This window comes from Cygnus atratus, chromosome 25 (genome assembly GCF_013377495.2).
Source record: "Cygnus atratus isolate AKBS03 ecotype Queensland, Australia chromosome 25, CAtr_DNAZoo_HiC_assembly, whole genome shotgun sequence".
In the NCBI taxonomy this organism is placed as follows: Eukaryota; Metazoa; Chordata; class Aves; order Anseriformes; family Anatidae; genus Cygnus; species Cygnus atratus.
The window spans coordinates 4,827,670-4,847,312 of record NC_066386.1 but is presented as its reverse complement, the minus strand read 5'-3'; the positions used below and the strand labels follow the sequence as shown (position 1 = coordinate 4,847,312).

The window sequence follows — 19,643 nt, the reverse complement described above, 5'->3', positions numbered from 1 at the left end:
AGAAAGTCCAATGGGTCCAAGGCTATTCACAATCTTTTTATTGTAAATTGCCATTTTGAACAAGAGCCTTGACAGAATCAAACTTTAAAATAACCTTAATTTTGCACATGCTAGTCAACATGCCTTATTTTACGTCGGTAGTAATACAAATTGTAAGATTCCAGGGTTTTGAGGAACACTTTTCAGAATGCCAATGACATTAATTTCTTCCTAGAGAAATACCCCATGCTGCTTCTTAATTGTGTCTGTGTATTTAGACATCATTTTGTACTTTGCATCCATTTTAACATGCAAATCTGCTTAATCCAAACATTTACACAGCCCTAGATGTATATGATAGTGATCTAAACTATTTCCCAGCCCCCAGGAAAAAACAATTACATTAGTGCTCTCCAACAGGTTTTAAGTGTTAGTAAACTTTTCTTTAAATGAGAACTACAAAACCCTAATGGAAACTAAGAAAGTAACTAAGCTTACTGTTTAAATTTAACCTGTGTACATGCATATAGTATGGATTACATATTGTAAGGAATTCACAGAGGATTCCCCATTATTATATGAATCAAACAAATTGAAGCACCATGCACCAACATGACAAAGTGAAGGCTTAAGGCTTGAAGCGGCAAAGGCACGATCACGATGCATTCTAGAAAGAAGACAGAAGTACCTATAAATTAGAATGTACTAGCAAACCAAAGCTATCTACTTCACATATCTGAAGCGGACAAACTCAGATGCTGAAAAGATAAACAGCAAAAACTGCATGCATGGAAAAATACTTCTAGGTTTGGCTGGTCCAGATGATTTTTATTAATTCTTATGCAGGGATGCAGTAGGAAGTCTCAGCCTCCTTAAAGGCTGGAGAAACTCCCACAATATATTTTATGCTCTGCAGGCTGTAATAGGCCCTTAAATATGACTTCACTAACTACAGATGACCACAGGTTGACTACTAACTACCTAACCACAGGTTGCTATAGAGTAAGTTTTCTGTACCTCTCCAGCACATAACCAAGTATTTTCCCAGGTATCCAGTAAACTTCCACAGAGATCATTTCAGACACCTATGCTTTGCAGGTACATGGCATATGCTTATGATACATGGTAGAAATTCCTGGAAATTACTCTGTGGTTCCTGACTTCCACTGAAATGGGACTAAAAAAGTTTCTGCTACATCAGGGCCTGCATTCACACAAAGCTGTAGTTTATGAAGGGCATTTCTGTCCCCCCCCCACATAACTTCATCCCTTCATTTATATAGCTAGCACCAAACATCATTATCATAAGTACACAACTCTGAGTGGGCCTCTTTTGCAAACGTACATGCCTGTTTTAAAGCAACAATCTAAGGTACAAGATTTCAGTGGTACAGGCAATCCCCCCTGATGTTGTTTCCTACTATTACTTCTCCTCCTGTCCTCTCCTTGGACTTCTGAGGCCTATGAATTGTAGAGAGGTTGTTTCATGTGCCAAGAGCATTACACTTGCCACAATTTCTCAAAAGATTGGTCTGCTAATCAGTGTGTACCTCAAAGAGACCAAGCAGCACAGCTTGGAGCTCTGAAAAGGAACTCAGTCTATTAGATTCCTTAGGAAGCTGCTTTCCAGGAGGACCATGTTATACAGTTCCTTTCCTGTCCATTCAGTGGTTGTCATAAGGCACTGCTCCAGCTAGAAGTTTCAGTAACTGTCACTGTCTACAGAAATTTTGGCATCAAAACCACATGCACACTACTTACAGCCTTTCCACGATACAGCATATGGGAAGGACTCAGGCGCACGTACACTTGAAGGCAGGTAATTCTTTTGTCCAAAGGTGGTACTGGAACTGAAAGACTACAGTCACTTCTCATTACAAAAGCACTTGCTTAAGTTTATGCACTTTACTATATCATGGAAGAGAGTGGGGACACAAGGAGATGGTACTTTGCTGCTTGGCAATGGCGACATTTACAATAACTACATGCTAAACACTATAAAGTTTTTCAGAAAGCATAACACATGAAGCCAGATAGCACTGTTGACACCCCTTATGGAAGGAAGACTGTATCTTTTGAGCCCATACAGAACTGTAGAGCAGTCAGCTGCAAGACTACTTCTACATATGGGCTTAAACAAACCTTAAAACATGCTTTAGCAACCCTGGTGCTGCCATCGCACCTCATGTATTGCCTGCAATAATGATCCACTGTTGGATCACTGAAGCCAGGCAATGCAGCTCCATTGAATTCACAGCTCCTACTATGCTCCTCCTTCCCCCAAACCCAAACTGTGATTACATTTTACAAGGGACAAGATGGGGATTTTTGCTAACACAGGGCCCTACTGCCAGTGCATCTGCCAAGAAAAAGGTGACAGGAGGTCACAAGGGACTGCTAGCTAATTATTAGTTCCACAGGAGGTAGCTCTCTGAAAAGGCTCCAGAGGGAAGTATCTGGCCACATTTCCTAAGCCAGCATAATGGCTGAACACCTCTCACATAGTGGCTCAGCACCTCTCTTCCCTGCACACTGGCCAGAATTGCAGCAAGAACTGAACACTGCACAGCAGCAGGGAGAGCAGTCTGCCACAGGCGCACAAGAGCACAGAATAACTGTGTTCTTGCAGCCCAAGGGTTTCCTTCTCTTTTAAGGATGAGTCATATGAGAAAGCAAGTAACAATGAACCAGCACCATAAAAACATTCACTGTTAGTGTACAGTTCCTGGGAGGAGAGAAACATCAGCAAAGCCAAACATCAAGGCTGGGTTGGGAGAAGGCTAGAATATTCTTCTATACCTGTGGTAAGGTATCAAACTTGCATTCTCTACCTGTTTATGCCAGAGTTGGTCATGCCCCAAACAAAAGGGGAATTTGGCTGCTCCAAGAACTCTGCAAAAGGAAACAAATGACATGGCTCAAAACTAAGAAACACCAGCAAAGACAAACACATCAGATCAGGAGTGTCTTTGTCATTATTTCTACATGTTCAAGAGCAAATAGAAATTGATCCTGATGAATATAAGCGTCTGCTTCACTGTCATTTAACTAAGGAACACAAAAGTTACCATGCTTCTGATTTCATCATTGCATAGGAGGTACAACAGCTTATATGTAAAGGAGTAGATGTTTTGAAATATATCTCCATGCCAATTACAGCAGGCATGTTGAATAATTCTCCATGTCCAGAAAAGCCTGCTAAGCCAGGCTATGCGTACTTTCAGGAAAGAACATAAGCAGGGTGTCCTACACATGAAACCTAAATGAACAGCATCTCTGGACTCACACTGTCCTAAGTGGAATTGTAAGACAGGACCAGGGAGAAGTCAGCAGTGTTGCTGAAGGGGGAAGTTCCTTACCAGTTTCCCAGTCTTCATCACATGGAGGCGCCTGCCAAGTGCTCACAGCATTCACCTGCTCCCTCTGGAAGCCAGAAGACTGGTTCACTACAGGATGACAGAAAAATCAGTGACTGTAGTTTGTCCTGCTTCAGAAGCATTAGGTACTTTGGATCAAGTTGTAAAACAGTTCTTTGCTTTAAACGAATGCCCCCCATGCAATGTGAGCTGGTTAGGTACACCCAGGAGCCAAGCATGGATCGGAAATCAAGCAACCATAAATAACTTTTTCAGTGAACAGCAAATGAATCTGTCCCCTGGGACTTGGCAAAGGAATGCTCAAGTGGAGAGGAAGCCTGCTAACACAAATGCAGGCATGACCGCTCGCCTCAGTGCAACTCAACAGAAGATGGAAGGCCACCAGCTCTGTAGTATGGCAATAGCTTTAGAGACAATGAAGAGAACTAAAGAGACACTGCATAGCACAGGATGCTTTTTCTAAATAATTTGGGGTTTTTGTCTTACTGGGCAGGAGACAGGAATCTTAATTGTATTGCAGAGAAAGCAAGTTCAGCAGCAGAGGAGCCTGCAAAAGGAGCTGACCAATCTCTCATTGGGAGTGAGCTATTCAGGTTGCCCCAGCTGCAGGGATTTTCATAGCTTAGACACCCATTTGACTTTTCACATGGCACCAGTGGTCAAGCCTCAAGGAAGGGAGATTATCTCTATGAAAAGAAGATCCTGTCTTTCTGGTCATTGAAGCATCAGAGTTCCTGCTGGAGGCATTTCAATATGCACAGGCTTGGGTACAACCTTTTTATTCAAAAATCCTGGGAATAAAATATGTGCAAAGGCTATCAGGAGCATCTAATGAGCCTACTCAATAAATCAAAGCAATCAAGACTCAAGTTTTTGAAGGCTGTTTTGTCACACAAAACTATAGACAATAATTTGACTCCCACTTTTTTGGTTATAATAGGAGCTATCCTGACAAACAGGAGACCTCAGTCCCTAGGGTGAAGATGCATCTTAGAGCATGGGTGGTTCTCTTACCTATATCTTGCTCAATGAACCCTTTGTCGTTGCATTTCGATATGTGATCACTGAGGTCAGCTTGAGGAACAAGATGGCGAGCATTGAAGGGGCACGTGGCCAATTCCTTTGCAACATGAGGGTAGCTCTAGAGAAGAGAAAACCAAAATCATGTGCCATACTTCTCAAGTTCATTTTTCCTTATATTTTTTACAAGATTAACAAGAGATATTTGTGATATTGCTTTAAAAGACTAAGCAAGGAATGGCAAAATACTGCTCAGACACTACAGTTGCAAAGAGAAACTATGAAACTGACTGTTCTTTGAAAAAAAAGTTCACTAAAAAATTAATCAGCTCAAGGGTGGCTCAAATGAAACATACCCTCAGCTAACCTCCCTACAGTTTGCTGCAACACTGGCAATACAGCTACATGGTTTAAAGCACATATGAAGCTATTTTAAAAACAATAGAGGACAGACGGTAGGCAAATATAAACTATTCAGGTATTTTTAAACAAGCAGGCACAAAGACAGAAATTCTTTAACCCTTTCAGAACAGTTAGGGAGCTGGAAGCATTCCACCTGCAAACTTTGGTGCTTCTTCACATAGACACAGGTTCTAGTCACAGTGCTCAGCAATTACTACAGTAAATTAGTTCACCCCCTTCTTCATTGGGAAAAATCACAACTTTGCCACTGTCCCAGTACCTGCCTGGCTTTGGCTGGCACAGCTCTGCTTGTCAGGGATCACGCTTGCACCCAAGACAGATAGAGGCAAAAGTGCCTGGTATAGATGCTGCTCGAGGCAGTGAGCCCTCCACTACCACTGATACACAGCTGCAGCGCAGGCTCCGAGGCAACCGTCATTACCTACACCTGTGAAGCTGTAGACACAGTTCTGGCCTTAACAGGTCTGTACAGCTGGGTTGCTGTGTCCTCACATGTCCATCAATCGCTTCAACCACCTTCAGCAAACTGCTCTGGCGGGATCAACATAAATTCTGCAAGTTACTTAGACACCAACTGCATCTGTGTATTGGGTTTATGTGTTCAGGTTTTGGGGGGGGGGGGGGGGGGGGGGGGGGGGGGGCGGGGGCAGGGCGCAGGAGTGGCCTCTGATAGAGGTCAGGAGCTGCCCCATGCTGGCTCTGGGAAAAAGCTCAAAGAGGAAGGAGCAGCAGAGAGAAAACATTTTGAACTGACTGCAGCCCCAGCCCCCTGCGTCTCCTGGGGAGAGAGGGGAGGAGGCAGAAGAATGGAGACTGAATTTGAGCTTGGGAAGAAGGGTGCTGGAAAGAAGGTGTTTTTAATTTTGTTTTCAGTCCTCACTGTCCTACTCTGTTATTAATTGGCAGTAAATTAATCTTCCCCAAGCAAAAACTGTTTTGCCTATGACAGTAAATGGTGAGTGATTTCCCTGTCTTTATCTCAACCCACATTCTTTTCTTTATTTCCTCCCTCTGTCCTGCTGAAGAGGTGGAATGAGAGAGTGGCTTGGTGGGCACCTGGTGACCAGGCAACTTTAACCCATCAATGTGACAGGTGATCATTATTATAAATCAACACTCTCATTAGGAAATCTTGCAAAAACTGACTGGTTTAACAGCTATGCAACACAAGGACAAAAACAATAAGGTTAACATTTACTTGCTGATATTGTTCACCTGGTTCATGCACATTCTTGCCAAAATTTGCATGGAGTGAACAAGGAAAAGTCTCTTGAGTGCTGGAAAAATAAACGTACTTGCTGCTCTGCCCACCACTTTCACTTGTTACTTAATATTTTTTAAACCACTAGTTCCACCAAAATTAATTGTTTGTAAGTACTGATACTAGTGCATACGCCCTCCAGCTGCATCTTTACTGAAAGGCACAGCACTGCTACACTGTTTTGAAAAACATATTGGTAAGCTGAAAGTGGAACAATTGGTTTTTAGAAAGTCTCAGCAAAAACCCAAAGCTTGGTCAGTTACTGGCATATGACAGGTTAAAAAACAGATCTAAAGTATACAGAGGAGAACTGAGGTTGGAATGCTTCCAATTAAATGATTTGTATTTAAATTCTGGATGAAAGATTGAGGTAAAAAAAATCCACCTCTCCCATGTGTGCTGAACCCAGGATGTGCAGTTTCTGCCACTAAATACTTGTTAACAACATTTAAAAAAATATGCAGCTATGCATTTCTGTCACTTAAAAAACAAATTGCAACATCAAACCATTTCTACTCTGACTAGCCAGAGGTGGTACACATCACTCAGCCTGAGTTCTCTTCAGCTTAAAGTGGAGAAATTTATCAGATCTCCATGTGAGCTGCTTGAAGAGACTGATATTTCATCCCTGACCTAACCATGAAGAGCGACACCAGTCTTAGGTGAGCTAACATGTCCTTGAACCTGTTACTAAACAGGTCATAAAAATATATGAAATAAAGGCTAAATGGGGCTATTTGTCAGGAACTTACTTGAGCCAGCCAGAAAACAAAATGAGAATATGCACATTGTATTTACAGACACATGCGCACAACCCCCATTCAGTGCCTTGTTTGGCCGTTCAGCTTACCTTCTTGCACTTTACAAGGTGATATGGAAACCTACAGGCTCTGATTTGATGGTGCTTATTATATGGACATTGTATTAATCTCTCTGGATCCAAAACATCTAGAACGGAAGAATTGGGGCAGAGGAGGGGAACTAGTTAGAAAGACAAGATCTAACATCACTAAGACAGTGAAGCGGAACAAACACACCACCACATCAGGGCTGTGATTTTAGGAAGTTAAACCAGTTGTTCTTACTTTGAAACCCGTCATTGAGGCAGGAGCCTGTTTTGCATAACCAAACAAATTCACTTTGAAGTTTGAGCTGACACAGACATCAGTCAAAACAGAGAATAGTAAGTAGCACTGCATAACAACACTTTAAGCTACCATATTAGCTAGATCACCACAGTTACTCAATATGAATGAGGAGAGTAGTACTTTTCAAACTATCTTGGATGAGAATCACTGGAGTGATGATACATCCACCAGGGCCCTCGGGAGCTTCATCACTGTGAACCAACTCTTTTTTGATCATCAGCTAGTTTTGCTGGAGGAAAGATGCCAGCCAATTTAATCTAATTTCTGAGGAAACAGCATGCCTAACATGGTTTATGTGACTTCTAAGTGAAGTTTCTCCCAAGTCATGCAATTATTTAGGAGCTAAGGAGTTACTAAAACACCTACGAACCCAGGCAATGAACAGGGAAGCAGTATGAATGCGTACATCTGTGATATATAATCACTTTCATATTCTCAGTGAGGAAAAAGAACGGCAGCCAGAAAGAGGTATAGGTCCCCACTGCTACCTGCAGATCTGTTCGTTGTGTACTCACCAGAGAGCCAGACCAGGCTTCTTTCATCATTTCTGCCGTGCTGGTCTTTTTCACAGGCTTTTGATGCACTTTGATATTTTTTTTTAAGCTGCTTTGTAATCAAATCCTAAACATGGGCTGCAGTTTGTTTAGCCTCTCCCCTGCTATTATATCCCTTTCTTCGTGTCCAAAGAAGGGCAACGAAGCTGGTGAAGGGTCTGGAGAACAAGTCTTATGAGGAACACCTGAGGAAGCTGTGGTTGTTTAGCTTGAAGAAAAGAAGGCTTAGGGGAGACCTTATTGTACTTTACAGTTACCTTAAAGGAGGTTATAGTGAGGTGGGGATCAGGCTCTTCTATGCACTAAGTGATAAGACAAGGGGAAATTGCTTCAAGTTGCACCAGGGGAGGTTTAGGTTTTTTTTTTTTTTTTGAGAAATTCCTTCACTGAAAGGGATGTGCAGCTTTGAAACAGGCTGGCCAGGGAAGTGGTTGAGTCACCATCCCTGGAGGTCTTCAAGAAACGTGTAGATATGGAACTTAGTAGTATGGTTTAGTGGTGAACTTCTTGGTACCAGGTTAAAGGTTGGACTAGATGATCTTAGAGGTCTTTTCCAACCTGAATGATTCCATGATTGTACAAAAATTGCTCAGTTGTCTCAACAGCCAGTTCAGGGAGCTATCTTGGCCCACAGGCTGACACCTAGTTAAGGTGCAGTTCCTCAAGTCACACTGAGCTGAGTTCATGTTCCAAGCCACTAGGAATGTTGTACATAATCCTTCTTTCCATCCCAGCTGTGCTACGCTGCCACTTCCAGCTCTGCTGCTTGTGAGCACCTCTCACCTCCATTAGCCAGTCTAGGTCATTAGAACAGCTGAAAACCAAAGACTTCATTATTAAGATGGATTAACCAGCTTTCTACTGCTTCAGCTGTCCCTGGAATAGCAATTTGAAGTGGCTTTTCTCTCTAAACTGGCTCAATAAATCAAACAAACTACGTGGCCAGTATGAGAACAGAGGAAAGGATGAGTACCTGACGGAGAGGAAAGGGAGCCCTTACTGCTACACAAAGCAGCAAACACAGAAGTGCCAGGAGCTGGCTAGATCAGGTCAATAGATGCAGCTATCATGCAAAATGCTACAGCAAGCAAAGCCTCTGAGGCACCAAAGCAACATCAACGCGCAGGTGAGATCCCCAGCCCTCAGCAATATGGCCCACAAAACCAACCTCCAAACAATTCCACCGCCACCAGACATCACCTGAAAAAACTCCAGGCAAGCACAATGCCTGCACCAAAGGTGGTGGCTCCATTTGAACGCTGCCCAAGGGCAAGACTCCACCCATGCCCCGTCCAGTAACCACAAGCAGCACAGACCTAGGTGAGACACCCAACTCATCGCTTCCTTCATGGCTCAGTCACACAGCGCATGGAGACAGCACCAGACCCACCGCCTGTAACACCCCCCCAGCGCCCAAACCCCAAACACCCCCAAGCCACCCCGATCAACACCTCTCCCCCCCCCCCCGTATCTGCTTCGTGACAGCGAAGACAATCCGGGAGGGAAAGACACAAAGGAGGAGCGGGGCCGCCTCCGCCTTCCACCCGCCCGAGCCTCACCGAAGTCATCCTCCACCTCCATGGCAGGCAGAGGCTGAGGGGCCGCGTGCAGCACCTTCCCCTGGCGCCTGCGCGGCTGTCTCCTAGCAACCACCCCTGCCCCGCGCGGGGCCCCACCCGCCGTGGGGCGGTTGCCGGGGCAACGCCTTGTCCTTGTTCTCTGGGGGGCGCCATTTTCTTCAATCGTGGCCGTGCTCGAGAGCGCAGCGCTCCGTGAGCTCCTACCGCCCTCCCTGCTCCCAGGGCTTCACGTAATGCCCCCGGGGTGTCCTTCTCGCAATCGGTGCTCGAAACGGGTCCAAAAACTTGGAAGGAGAGCGTGGCCCCGCTCTGAAAACCTTGCAGGAGGCTGGTGCTGAGATGGAGCTGGAAAATGGGTGAGGGCACGGCAGAGCTGTGTGCCGTGCAGCCCTGGTGGGTAGCTGACCTGCTGGGCCATTTCCTGCTGTTTTGAAGCAAGCTGAGTTGGTCGTCCCACTTGATTTCAGCCTTCCGCTGGTCTCCTGTCTCAAAGGCTCTGAGCAAAAAGGCAGCTTTGAACAAAAGCTGTGTTTCACCTGCTCTTGGACACATGCAGTGTGGGAGGAAAGAAACCTAATGTTTTACTGTCTAATCTAATCAGAGCCCTCCTGCTTCCCCTCCCCACATTGCTGGGTTCAAAACCAATCACTTTTGCTGAATGATTACCTCATTTTGCAACTAAAATATAAGTGTTGAGTAGACTTGAGATGAATGGAGAGATACTTTTTCTAAGCAGATGGCTGGTATTGCAGGGGCCTGGGTTCTACAAACACATTTTTAACCATAAAACATCTCAGGATAGGCTAATCCTGAGTTTCCATAGGAAATTGACAGGATCACAAGGATTAGAAACTTCTGATTTTATGTTGCCCAAGGGTTTACACACAGGTATGACCCTTTTTATCTCCATTTCCAGAATGTTCTTGAGTAAGGGAATAATTGAAAAGTGACTTGGATGCCTGTCCTGTGCTCTGTGTTAGGCTGCAGAACCTGAAGCAACCATTGCTGATAACAATAATGAGCTGTGCTTCCGTCTCAAAGCAACTGAGCAAACTAGCAGGAAAATGTCTCTTCATGGTCATAGGTCACTCAGTTACAGAACATGTGAGCCTTCTGCAAAACTTACCCTAAGCAGCAATATGCCTTGCCTCGTCCCCTTCTTGTTTTCACATTTAAAGTAGAACTTTGGCCTGAGCACTGCATTTCCAGTGTGGGAGCTGGCAGGTGGTTCCTACCTTCATCCTCAGACACGTGGCTCTCCTTTGACACTCTGGTCTGGAATTTAAAATAGAATAGTTCAGTTGGAAGGTACCTTCAGAGATCATCTAGTTCAACTGCCTGACCATATCAGGGCTAAACAAAAGTTAAAGCATATTTTTGAATGGCATTATCCAGATGCCATTCAAACATTGACAATTGAACATTGACAGGCATGGGAGCATCAACCACCTCCCACGGAGGCCTGTTCCAGTGTTTGACCACCTTCATGGTAAAGAATTTTTTTGTGATACCTTGTCTTAACCTTCCCTTTTGCAGCTTTGTGCCATTTCCCTGCATGCTGTCATCGGTTACCAAGGAGAAGAGATTGGCCCCTCCTTCTTCACTTCCCCTGAGGAAGTTGTAGAGAGCAATAAGGTCACCTCTTAGCCTTCTTCTCTCCAGACTAAACCAACCAAGTGTCTGCAGCCTCTCCTCATAGGACATGTCTTCCAGCCCTTTTATCAGCTTTGTTGCCCTCCTCTGGACATGGTCAAGTAAGTATCTTAATATACTTTTTATATTGTGGAGCCCAGAACCGCACACAATATTCAAGGTAAGGACACGCCAACACTATGTCGAGTGGGAGAATCACCTCTTTGGATTGTCTGGCTATGCTGTGTTTAATGCAGTCCAAAATGCAGTTTGCCCTCTTGGCTTCCAGGGCACGCTGCTGACTCATTACTCTGTCCCAAGTGTAGAACCCAGACTTCAATTTTGCTTAACTTTCATGCCATTGCTGATTGTCCAGTGCTCCAACTTATCTGTCAATCCCCCTACCTCTTCTCAGTGAAGTGGGGGAGAAAATTGGGAAAAAAACAACAACAAACAAAACATGTGGGTTGAAATAAAGACCGTTTAATTGGATGGAAAAGGAAGGGAAAATAATGATAAAAGAATATACAAAGCAAGTGATGAATAATGCAGTTGCTCACCACCTGCTAATCAATGCCAATCTAGACTGCAAGCAGCAGCAACTCTCCCACCCAGCTCCCCCAGTTTTATTTTTCAGCATGACATCATATGGTATGAAATACCCCTATGGCCAGTTTGGGTCAGCTGTCCTGGTTGTGTCCCCTCACAGCTTCTTGTGCACCCCCAGCCTCCTTCCTGGCAGGGCAGCACAAGAAACTGAAATGTCCTTGACTCTGTGTAAGCAGTGCTTTACAACAACTAAAGCATCAATGTGTTACCAACATTATTCTCATCCTAAATCCAAAACACAGCAGCATACCAGCTTCTTGGAAGAAAATGAACTCTATCTCTGCTGAAACCAGGACACATAGAAGGAGATCAAAGTACCAAGACAGGACTTTCCCTTCATGAACCCATGTTGTCTATGCCTGATAACAGCTTCGTTCTTTAAATGCCTTTCAGTAGCACCCAAGATAATCTCCATAACTTTTCCAGGGACTGAAGTTAGACCATCTGGTCAGTAGCTTCCTACATCTTCTCTTGTGCCCTTCTTGAAGACTGATATAACATTTGCTAGCTTTCAGTCAGCAGGGACCTCCCCAGACTCCCAAGACCTTAGGCAAATTGAGAGGGGTTTTCCTTTGACCTTCTCTTGCTGTTGGCATACTTTAAAAACAAGTTTTTTGTTGTCTGTCTATGCTAGCCCGTCACGTGTCAAGGTGAGTTGCTTGATTTGCACCTCTTCTTTTTTTCTTGAATAGTCGAACAGAAGGAAAAGCAGCTACTTGCTTGCTGACAGTGTATACCAACAAGCCTTGAAGTGTTGAGTAGCACGTGCTGCCCTCCAAACACAGGGATAGTGATGAGACTCTCCCAAACTCAGGGGTATGTGTAGTTGTGAATTCAAAAGAGCCATGAACACTGCCAGCAGCTTTGGCAAGGAAACTGAACCACACATGTCAGTTCCTTCTTAGACTGATTAGCACCTACCCCACAGCAGGCCTCACCCCCAGTGGGAAGATTTCTCCAGTGGAGTACATGTCTATATAGATGGAGTTGTCCAGCAGAACATCTCTTCCAAACCTGCTTTTGCTTCCAAGGGAATCAAAGATATTTAGGGAGAAAGTTTATTGTCCCTCAGCTACAAAGCCAGCTGCTGATTAGGGCTCTGGGTGGTCCTACATCATCATACTCAGGAATGCCCTGAAGCAACTCAGCAGTTCCCCTTCCTCAGCTGCAACCCTCTATCCCGTTTATCCTGCTAAATGAAAACACTGCTTTGGAGAGCTCCTGGACTCCACTTAGACAACAAGTCTAACAGCACCAACTGGCCAGCCATACTCCCCTGCCACTATTCTTGTAATTAGTGTATTTCCAGAAACTTTCCTCAGGAAACCCTTGGAACTTGGCATAGATCTTAGTAGGTAGGCAACATGCACTATGAACCTATTCATTCCCATTCCTACTGTTCTCTGGAGACATTTTCTACATAAGAACACCTCCTGGCAAACACAGCAGCATCCAGAGGATAACAAATATCCTTTCTTCCCCTTCGTAAGTGTTTGTGGAGCAGTTGCCCTCAAGGGCCTCCAGCAGCTCTGGCTCCTCACAAGAGGCCAGCAGTCTAAACACCATTTCTGCAGGATGTGCATTGAGAACAAAATAGCATGACAGGACAAAGGAAGCAAAGCTTGGCCTTTGTGGCCAGCGGCTGATGGCAGGACTTGTGTACACCTCACTTATGTGTGAATGACAGTGCTTTTAAGGAAACATACTGCAAAGTTTCACACCCTGCCTGCCCTTTTTGAGAAAGGCAAAGGCTGCTATCTGCAAAAGTGTTTACAGAAGACGTAAGGGGAAAAGACTTCCTCCAGTCACCCAGGTGTCTGGAGTGACCATAAAGGAAAGGCAAATGCAGAGGCGCAGGCTAGGATGTAGCAGAATTTTAATCAGTCAGAAGGAAACAAGGTCCCTCCAAGAGGAATCACCAGTGCAGGAAGCACTGGGGGAAGATGAGAGTCTGTCCAATGCCAGACATACCACCAGCTGTTCATCCACCACCTACCAACTTCTGGGTCCCTGGGGGTCTTTCTCCAGGACCATTGCCAGCAGCTTTAGCAGGGGAGGCACCTTGTGCTGCAGTAGCGGCTGCCGAAGCTGGAGAGACCAAAGCCTCCGGAGGAGATGGGCACTCCCTGAGAGCTGAGGATGCTGCCAACAGCAGCGGAGGTGGAGGATCCCACGGCGGTGTTCTGCGGGAAGGAGCTGAGGATGGGGCCAGGCAGGGTCACCACCACGGGAGAAGGCTGGATGAAGACGTTGGAGTCCTGGCACTGCCTGACGCAGGGCTCATTGCAGCTGTTGGCCAGCGGGGTCGGGCCACAGGGTCCACATGGCAGGCACGGCAGGCACTGGTTGTAGCAGGACATGTCTCGGGACAGGAGGTGCACCTGGTTAGAGAGAGGGCCCAGAGGATAACAACGGTGAGAGAGGATCAGCCTGCCAGCCCACCACAGGACAGACATGGCAAATGGTGTTTTGGGACATGGCAGCTGTGTAAGCAGCCCCATGGGTTTAACTTTGGACCCAAGGGCTCTGCCAGGAATGTCCAGTCTGACGAAGCTCCCCACCTAGCCCATAGCTGCAGAGAAATTCAGCCAAGCCCCAGCTTCTCTCCATGGCACATATGCTGCTCCCTTCCCTCTCCCATGGCCAGTGGCTCCAAGACCCATTAGAGGATGAAAGGGCAGGCATATTTAAGAAATCCCCAAGGAAGAAGAGGAAGAAAGGCCTTCAGACTCACCTCGTTCCCAGGGAGATGGAGGCGAAAGGAGTGGATGAAGAGAGTGGGGAGATGGGGCCGCTTTTATACCTCTCCTGCACCGCCCCAGGCCCACAGTCACTCTACGCAGGCCATAATTTTCCAGCAGACACTCCTTAAGTGCCAAATATTTTAGCTAAAGGCACAGGGAGAAACCTCTCCCATGACCAGCACACCCAAGATCCAGGACAATATGAAGGGGCAGGCATGTTTAAGAAATCCCCAGGGAAGAAGAGGAGAAGAAAAGGCTTCAGACTCACCTTGTTCCCAGACAGATGGAGGTGAGAGGAGTGGGTGAGAGAGTGAGGAGATGGGGCCTCTTTTATACCTCTCCTGCAATGCCCCGGGCCCACAGTCATTCTATGCGGGCCGTAATTTTCCGGCAGAGTCACCTCAAATGCAAAATAACCTTCCTAATGGCACAGAATGTATTTTGTTTTCCTGCCATTTCATTTCCTCATTTCTGACCTGCCCAATTGGTCATAGAGGCTCCTTTCAAGTACAAGGAACAGAGGTGCAAGGATTTTCTCTGGCACAAACATGTAATTAGGGGCAGAAGATAAGACTCAAGTACTGGAGGCGTCCTATGCAGATGTGGGACATGGGTCTCTGGAAAGGTGTTGAACCACTTTGGAACCCTCTTTGCAAGAAGGCGCACATATTCTGCCTATGCAGTGCCCTTCTGGATGCCCAAAGGCTCCTTTCCCCAAGGGCAAGGAGCATCCTTCTCCTGCCCAGCCTGGCTTCCAGACTGCTCCACCAGTCACAGCTCATTGCCTGCACAGGCAGATGGGCTGTGCTGCAATTTTGAAATGGCCTGGCACAAGGCTGATCCTTCTGGGGTGAGATGTTGTCTGCTTATTTGGCCTTTTCCCTCTTGTGGCAGTGTCCTGGGCTCTTCAGGCAACCCATGTTGTCAGCTGCTGTGAGGAAGGCAAAGGTTGCTCTCCTGAGCCACCACCAAGTCCTAGGGAATCAGGTCCCTTCTCACTACCAGAGGGACTGAGTTGTTCACGGGGACAGCGGCTTGCTCCACCACTCTCCTTGCCATACCGTGCACTTTGGCTGGACATACTCCGTGACCAGCAGTAAAACCAAAGACCTGCCCTGTTGTGCAAAACATGCCGACCATCCTGTGAGCTGCCTGAGCTATGAGAGTTCTGGTCAGAAGGTCATGCTGCAGGGTAATGGCTGTTGGGGCTGCCTGGAGCATGGCACAGCTCAAGTTCGGGCTCGCATGGAGCTGGTTGGCCAGAGGGGGATTTGGCATGCATGATGCTCAGGCCTGCAGACAGCAGGCACTCTGGTTTGGCCTCACGCCAGAAGCGTGGCATGTGACCAATCCCAAATTAGAGCATGACTTGTCCTGGGCAGGGAGAGTCTCTCCCAGGAAGCTTGCCGGCTGAAGGCATTCCCTTGCCCTCCTGGGGTGTGTTCCAGCTGCCTCCCATGTCTGCAGGGCAGGGAAGAGCTTTGTTCATGCAGCAGGGATGCATTGCCTCCTTGATGGAGTCTGGGAGATGTCTCTGTAGCCAGCGCCCTTGTGAGCAAGTCCCCTCCCTGAGCATGCCCAGCTGCGTGGCAGTGCCGGTTCCTTCCAGTCCTCGCTTGTTGAGGGGGAGCTTCCTTACCCCCCCAGTGGTGCTGGCTTGTGCTGTTGCCTGAGCGACATGGCAGAGGAGGTGTGCTGAAGCTCTAATGCTAGAAGACATATTGCCTGGGACCTAGAGATGAGTCCCAGCCAGGGGGAAGATGTTTTCTGTAACCCTATGTTCCCCTCGAAAAAGCGATCAGGATAGCTCCTACACATAGCCCCATCTCTTTAGCCAGGAGGCTGAGTCCTGTGTGTCCCTTCCCTTCCACCGCCCATGTCTGAGCCTGCCCTGGGGGCAGACCTACTCAGAGGAGGTCCAGGGGATCCAGGATCAGAGGGTAGTCAAGCCCCCAGTCTGTAGTGCTGCAAGAGCTTGTTCCTCCTCCTGTGCAGGACCTGCCTTTTGTCCTTCTAGAATGCCATGAGGTTCCTGTGGGCTCATTCCTGCAGCCTGTCTAGGTCTCCCCTTGTGGCAGCCCTGCCCCAGGTTGCTGTCTTCTGCCTAGTTAATGGAAGGGGTAATGGCATCAAGGCAGACAGCTGAAAGCATTGGCACAGCCTGGATGCCTGGGGAGGCAAACACCAGTGACCGTTGGATGGAGCCATGAGGGAGGGAGGAGAGAGAAGCTTGTGGCGCATCCTTAAGGAATAGGAGCGTCTGCTAAGGATAGAAGCTGCAGGAGGAGCAGGGCCTCTTCCTCCAAAACCCATTACCAACCATTCCCCAAAGTGCACCAAGCCATGTCCTGTCCTCTGCATGAATGCAACCACTCTGTTGCACTTACTGATATATTCTGCCCATACTGATATGATCCTGCTGGGGTATTCCTTTGAACTCAAATACCAGTAGTAGAAATTAGCCTGTATGGTACAATAGGAATGTCAGAAATGAGGAAATGAAATGGTAGAGTTGACGGAAACCAAAACACAACCTGTGCCTTTAGCTAAAATATTTGGCACTTAAGGAGTGTCTGCTGGAAAATTATGGCCTGCGTAGAGTGACTGTGGGCCTGGGGCGGTGCAGGAGAGGTATAAAAGCGGCCCCATCTCCCCACTCTCTTCATCCACTCCTTTCGCCTCCATCTCCCTGGGAACGAGGTGAGTCTGAAGGCCTTTCTTCCTCTTCTTCCTTGGGGATTTCTTAAATATGCCTGCCCTTTCATCCTCTAATGGGTCTTGGAGCCACTGGCCATGGGAGAGGGAAGGGAGCAGCATATGTGCCATGGAGAGAAGCTGGGGCTTGGCTGAATTTCTCTGCAGCTATGGGCTAGGTGGGGAGCTTCGTCGGACTGGACATTCCTGGCAGAGCCCTTGGGTCCAAAGTTAAACCCATGGGGCTGCTTACACAGCTGCCATGTCCCAAAACACCATTTGCCATGTCTGTCCTGTGGTGGGCTGGCAGGCTGATCCTCTCTCACCGTTGTTATCCTCTGGGCCCTCTCTCTAACCAGGTGCACCTCCTGTCCCGAGACATGTCCTGCTACAACCAGTGCCTGCCGTGCCTGCCATGTGGACCCTGTGGCCCGACTCCGCTGGCCAACAGCTGCAATGAGCCCTGTGTCAGGCAGTGCCAGGACTCCAACGTCTTCATCCAGCCTTCCCCCGTGGTGGTGACCCTGCCTGGCCCCATCCTCAGCTCCTTCCCGCAGAACACCGCTGTGGGATCCTCCACCTCTGCTGCTGTTGGCAGCATCCTCAGCTCTCAGGGAGTGCCCATCTCCTCCGGAGGCTTTGGTCTCTCCAGCTTCGGCAGTCGCTACTGCGGCACAAGGTGCCCCCCCTGCTAAAGCTGCTGGTGATTGTCCTGGAGAAAGACCCCCAGGGACCCAGAAGTTGGTAGCGGACTGGGCACCGTGCACAGGGTTCTTGTGTTCAGGGTGGCCAAACATCCCAAACACCCCTTGGAAGAGCATGGGACTCTCAGAGAGCACGGCCCATGCCTGCCTTACCCCTCCTCCAGTCTCTCCTTTCCCACCTGTGTCCTTGTTACTCACCGCAGCTCCACTGAGCTCTGAGTCCCACCACATGAGCCTAGAGAGGACCTTCTGTCCCTTGTCCCTCAGTGGAGTGGGTAGATGGACAGGTGGTGGGATGCCCTCCGTGGCCACAGAGCACACGCTCTCGTCTGGCCCTGGTTCTTCCTGCACTGGGGCATCCTCTCGGAGCAACCTCGTTTCCCTCTTTTGACTCGAATATTAAAGTTCTGCTGCATCCCAGCCTTCGCCTCTGAGTTGTCCTTCCCCTGCAGACACTCCAGACACCATCTGCCAGATACCAGCTGGGGACATCAGGGGGCATGTGGGACACATGGGGAGTATTCACATTTCCAAGGATGAGGCCCTGTGCAGTAGGGCCCCTTGGGAAAGCACAGTCACTCACACGTGAGGGAGGTGCCCATGAGTTCTGCAGGGCCCCTGGCCATCAGGCCCAGCATTGCTGCCTTTCTGTCCTGGCATGCCATCTCGGCCTCAGTGCACATCCTGCTGAAGGTGGCATGTGGCCACTGCTGACCTCCAGTGAGGAGCCAAGCGGCAGGAGACCCTGGGAGGGCAGCAGTCACACAGGTCCCTGGGAAGGGGGCAGCAGGGGAGAGGGAGAGAGGCGAGAGGAGGGGTGGCAATTCCTTCTGCTCTGGGGGCAGCTGTGCTGGGCGGGGAGACTTGTGCAGAAAATGGCCCCAGAGCAGGCCAGGAGAGGGAGTGGGGGAAGCAGGCTGTACTGGCTCTGGCTGTGATGGAGGTAATTGTCTTCACCATAGGCAATATGGTGCTGTGTTCTGATTGTGTGGCTAAAACAGTGGAGGTGACACACCAATGATTTAGCTCAGCGTCAAGGCCTTCTATGTTTCCCCCTCTGTGCTTTCACAGAGCAGGCTAGGGGTGGGGAAGTTTTTAGGTGGGGACACAGTTAGGACAGCCGACCCAAATCGACCAAGGTATATTGCATATGATAGAGCACCATGCTTGGCAACAAAACAGCGGGACAGTTCTTCCAAAGTAGCCATCCTGCAGAGACTTGCTGGGCATCGGTCTTCTGGTGGGAGGTGATGAGACACAGCCTTTGCATCACTTGCTTTTTCTGTTTTGTTTCCCATTCCCTTCTTAAAATGTCTTTATATTAGTCGGGGAGTTTTCCTGTCTCTTCATCTTTCAACTCTCTCCCCTGTCCTGCTGCGGCTGCAGTGTGAGCGAGTGCATGGTGGGTGCTTAGATGCTTGCCAGGGTCAACCCACCACACGGTCCTCCCCCTACTCCTTCCGTCTGTTCCCTGGGCTTCCTGCAAAACTTTGTGGGGAAGAGGGAGGCAGGGAGAGACTGAGGGCAGGAGGAGAGACAGCAGGTGCTTTCTGAGTGTCTCTAAGGGCCGTCCACAAGCTCCCCAAAGCAGCACTGCAGTCACCCAGAGCCCAGTCTGGCAGATGCCTTCCTGCCAGCCTGCCCTCACGCCACATCATCTATCTTGCAGCCCCTCTATGGCAGCAGACCAAAAGCTGGTCCAGGAAAAGTTACTTGGGTGGTAAACCCATCCAGAGAGAAGTGACTCCCAGCAGTGCTCCGAGACACCGAGGACACCAATGACATCCTGGGCTGTGTGAGCAGAAGCATAGTCAGGAGCTCAAGAATCATAGAATTACAGAATCATGGAAGGGCTCAGGTTGGAAGGGACTTTAAAGACCATCTAACTCCAACCCCCCTGCCACAGACAGGGATGCCA

General features: G+C 48.0%; 2 protein-coding genes and 1 pseudogene across 2 annotated transcripts; 1 reads left to right on the top strand and 2 right to left on the bottom strand.

The window, feature by feature from the left end:
* Nucleotides 1-702: 702 nt before the first annotated feature.
* Nucleotides 703-9,343, bottom strand: GTSF1 (gametocyte specific factor 1). The gene is made up of 7 exons (XM_035566944.1): nt 9,322-9,343; nt 6,911-7,008; nt 4,371-4,497; nt 3,339-3,425; nt 2,811-2,871; nt 1,741-1,829; nt 703-737 (listed from the first exon to the last, which is right to left on the bottom strand). Exons 1-7 carry the CDS (start codon nt 9,341-9,343, stop codon nt 703-705), a joined length of 519 nt encoding a protein of 172 aa, XP_035422837.1.
* A 4,285-nt stretch (nt 9,344-13,628) lies between these two features.
* LOC118258247 (feather keratin 1-like) lies at nt 13,629-14,604 on the bottom strand. Its single transcript, XM_035566910.1, has 2 exons — nt 14,596-14,604; nt 13,629-13,964 (listed from the first exon to the last, which is right to left on the bottom strand). Exon 2 carries the CDS (start codon nt 13,941-13,943, stop codon nt 13,629-13,631), a length of 315 nt encoding a protein of 104 aa, XP_035422803.1. The 5' UTR covers nt 13,944-13,964; nt 14,596-14,604.
* A 1,401-nt stretch (nt 14,605-16,005) lies between these two features.
* Nucleotides 16,006-17,716, top strand: LOC118258246 (feather keratin 1-like; annotated as a pseudogene).
* Nucleotides 17,717-19,643: the final 1,927 nt, after the last annotated feature.

Coding starts and splice junctions, on each gene's coding strand:
- GTSF1 (XM_035566944.1), bottom strand. CDS start 9,343: ATGGAGGTGGAGGATGACTTCG. Junction 4,498..6,910: donor ACCTTGTAAAGTGCAAGAAG/GTAAGCTGAACG, acceptor TCTCTTCTCTAG/AGCTACCCTCATGTTGCAAA. Junction 2,872..3,338: donor TGATGAAGACTGGGAAACTG/GTAAGGAACTTC, acceptor TTCCTTTTGCAG/AGTTCTTGGAGCAGCCAAAT.
- LOC118258247 (XM_035566910.1), bottom strand. CDS start 13,943: ATGTCCTGCTACAACCAGTGCCTGCCGTGCCTGCCATGTGGACCCTGT.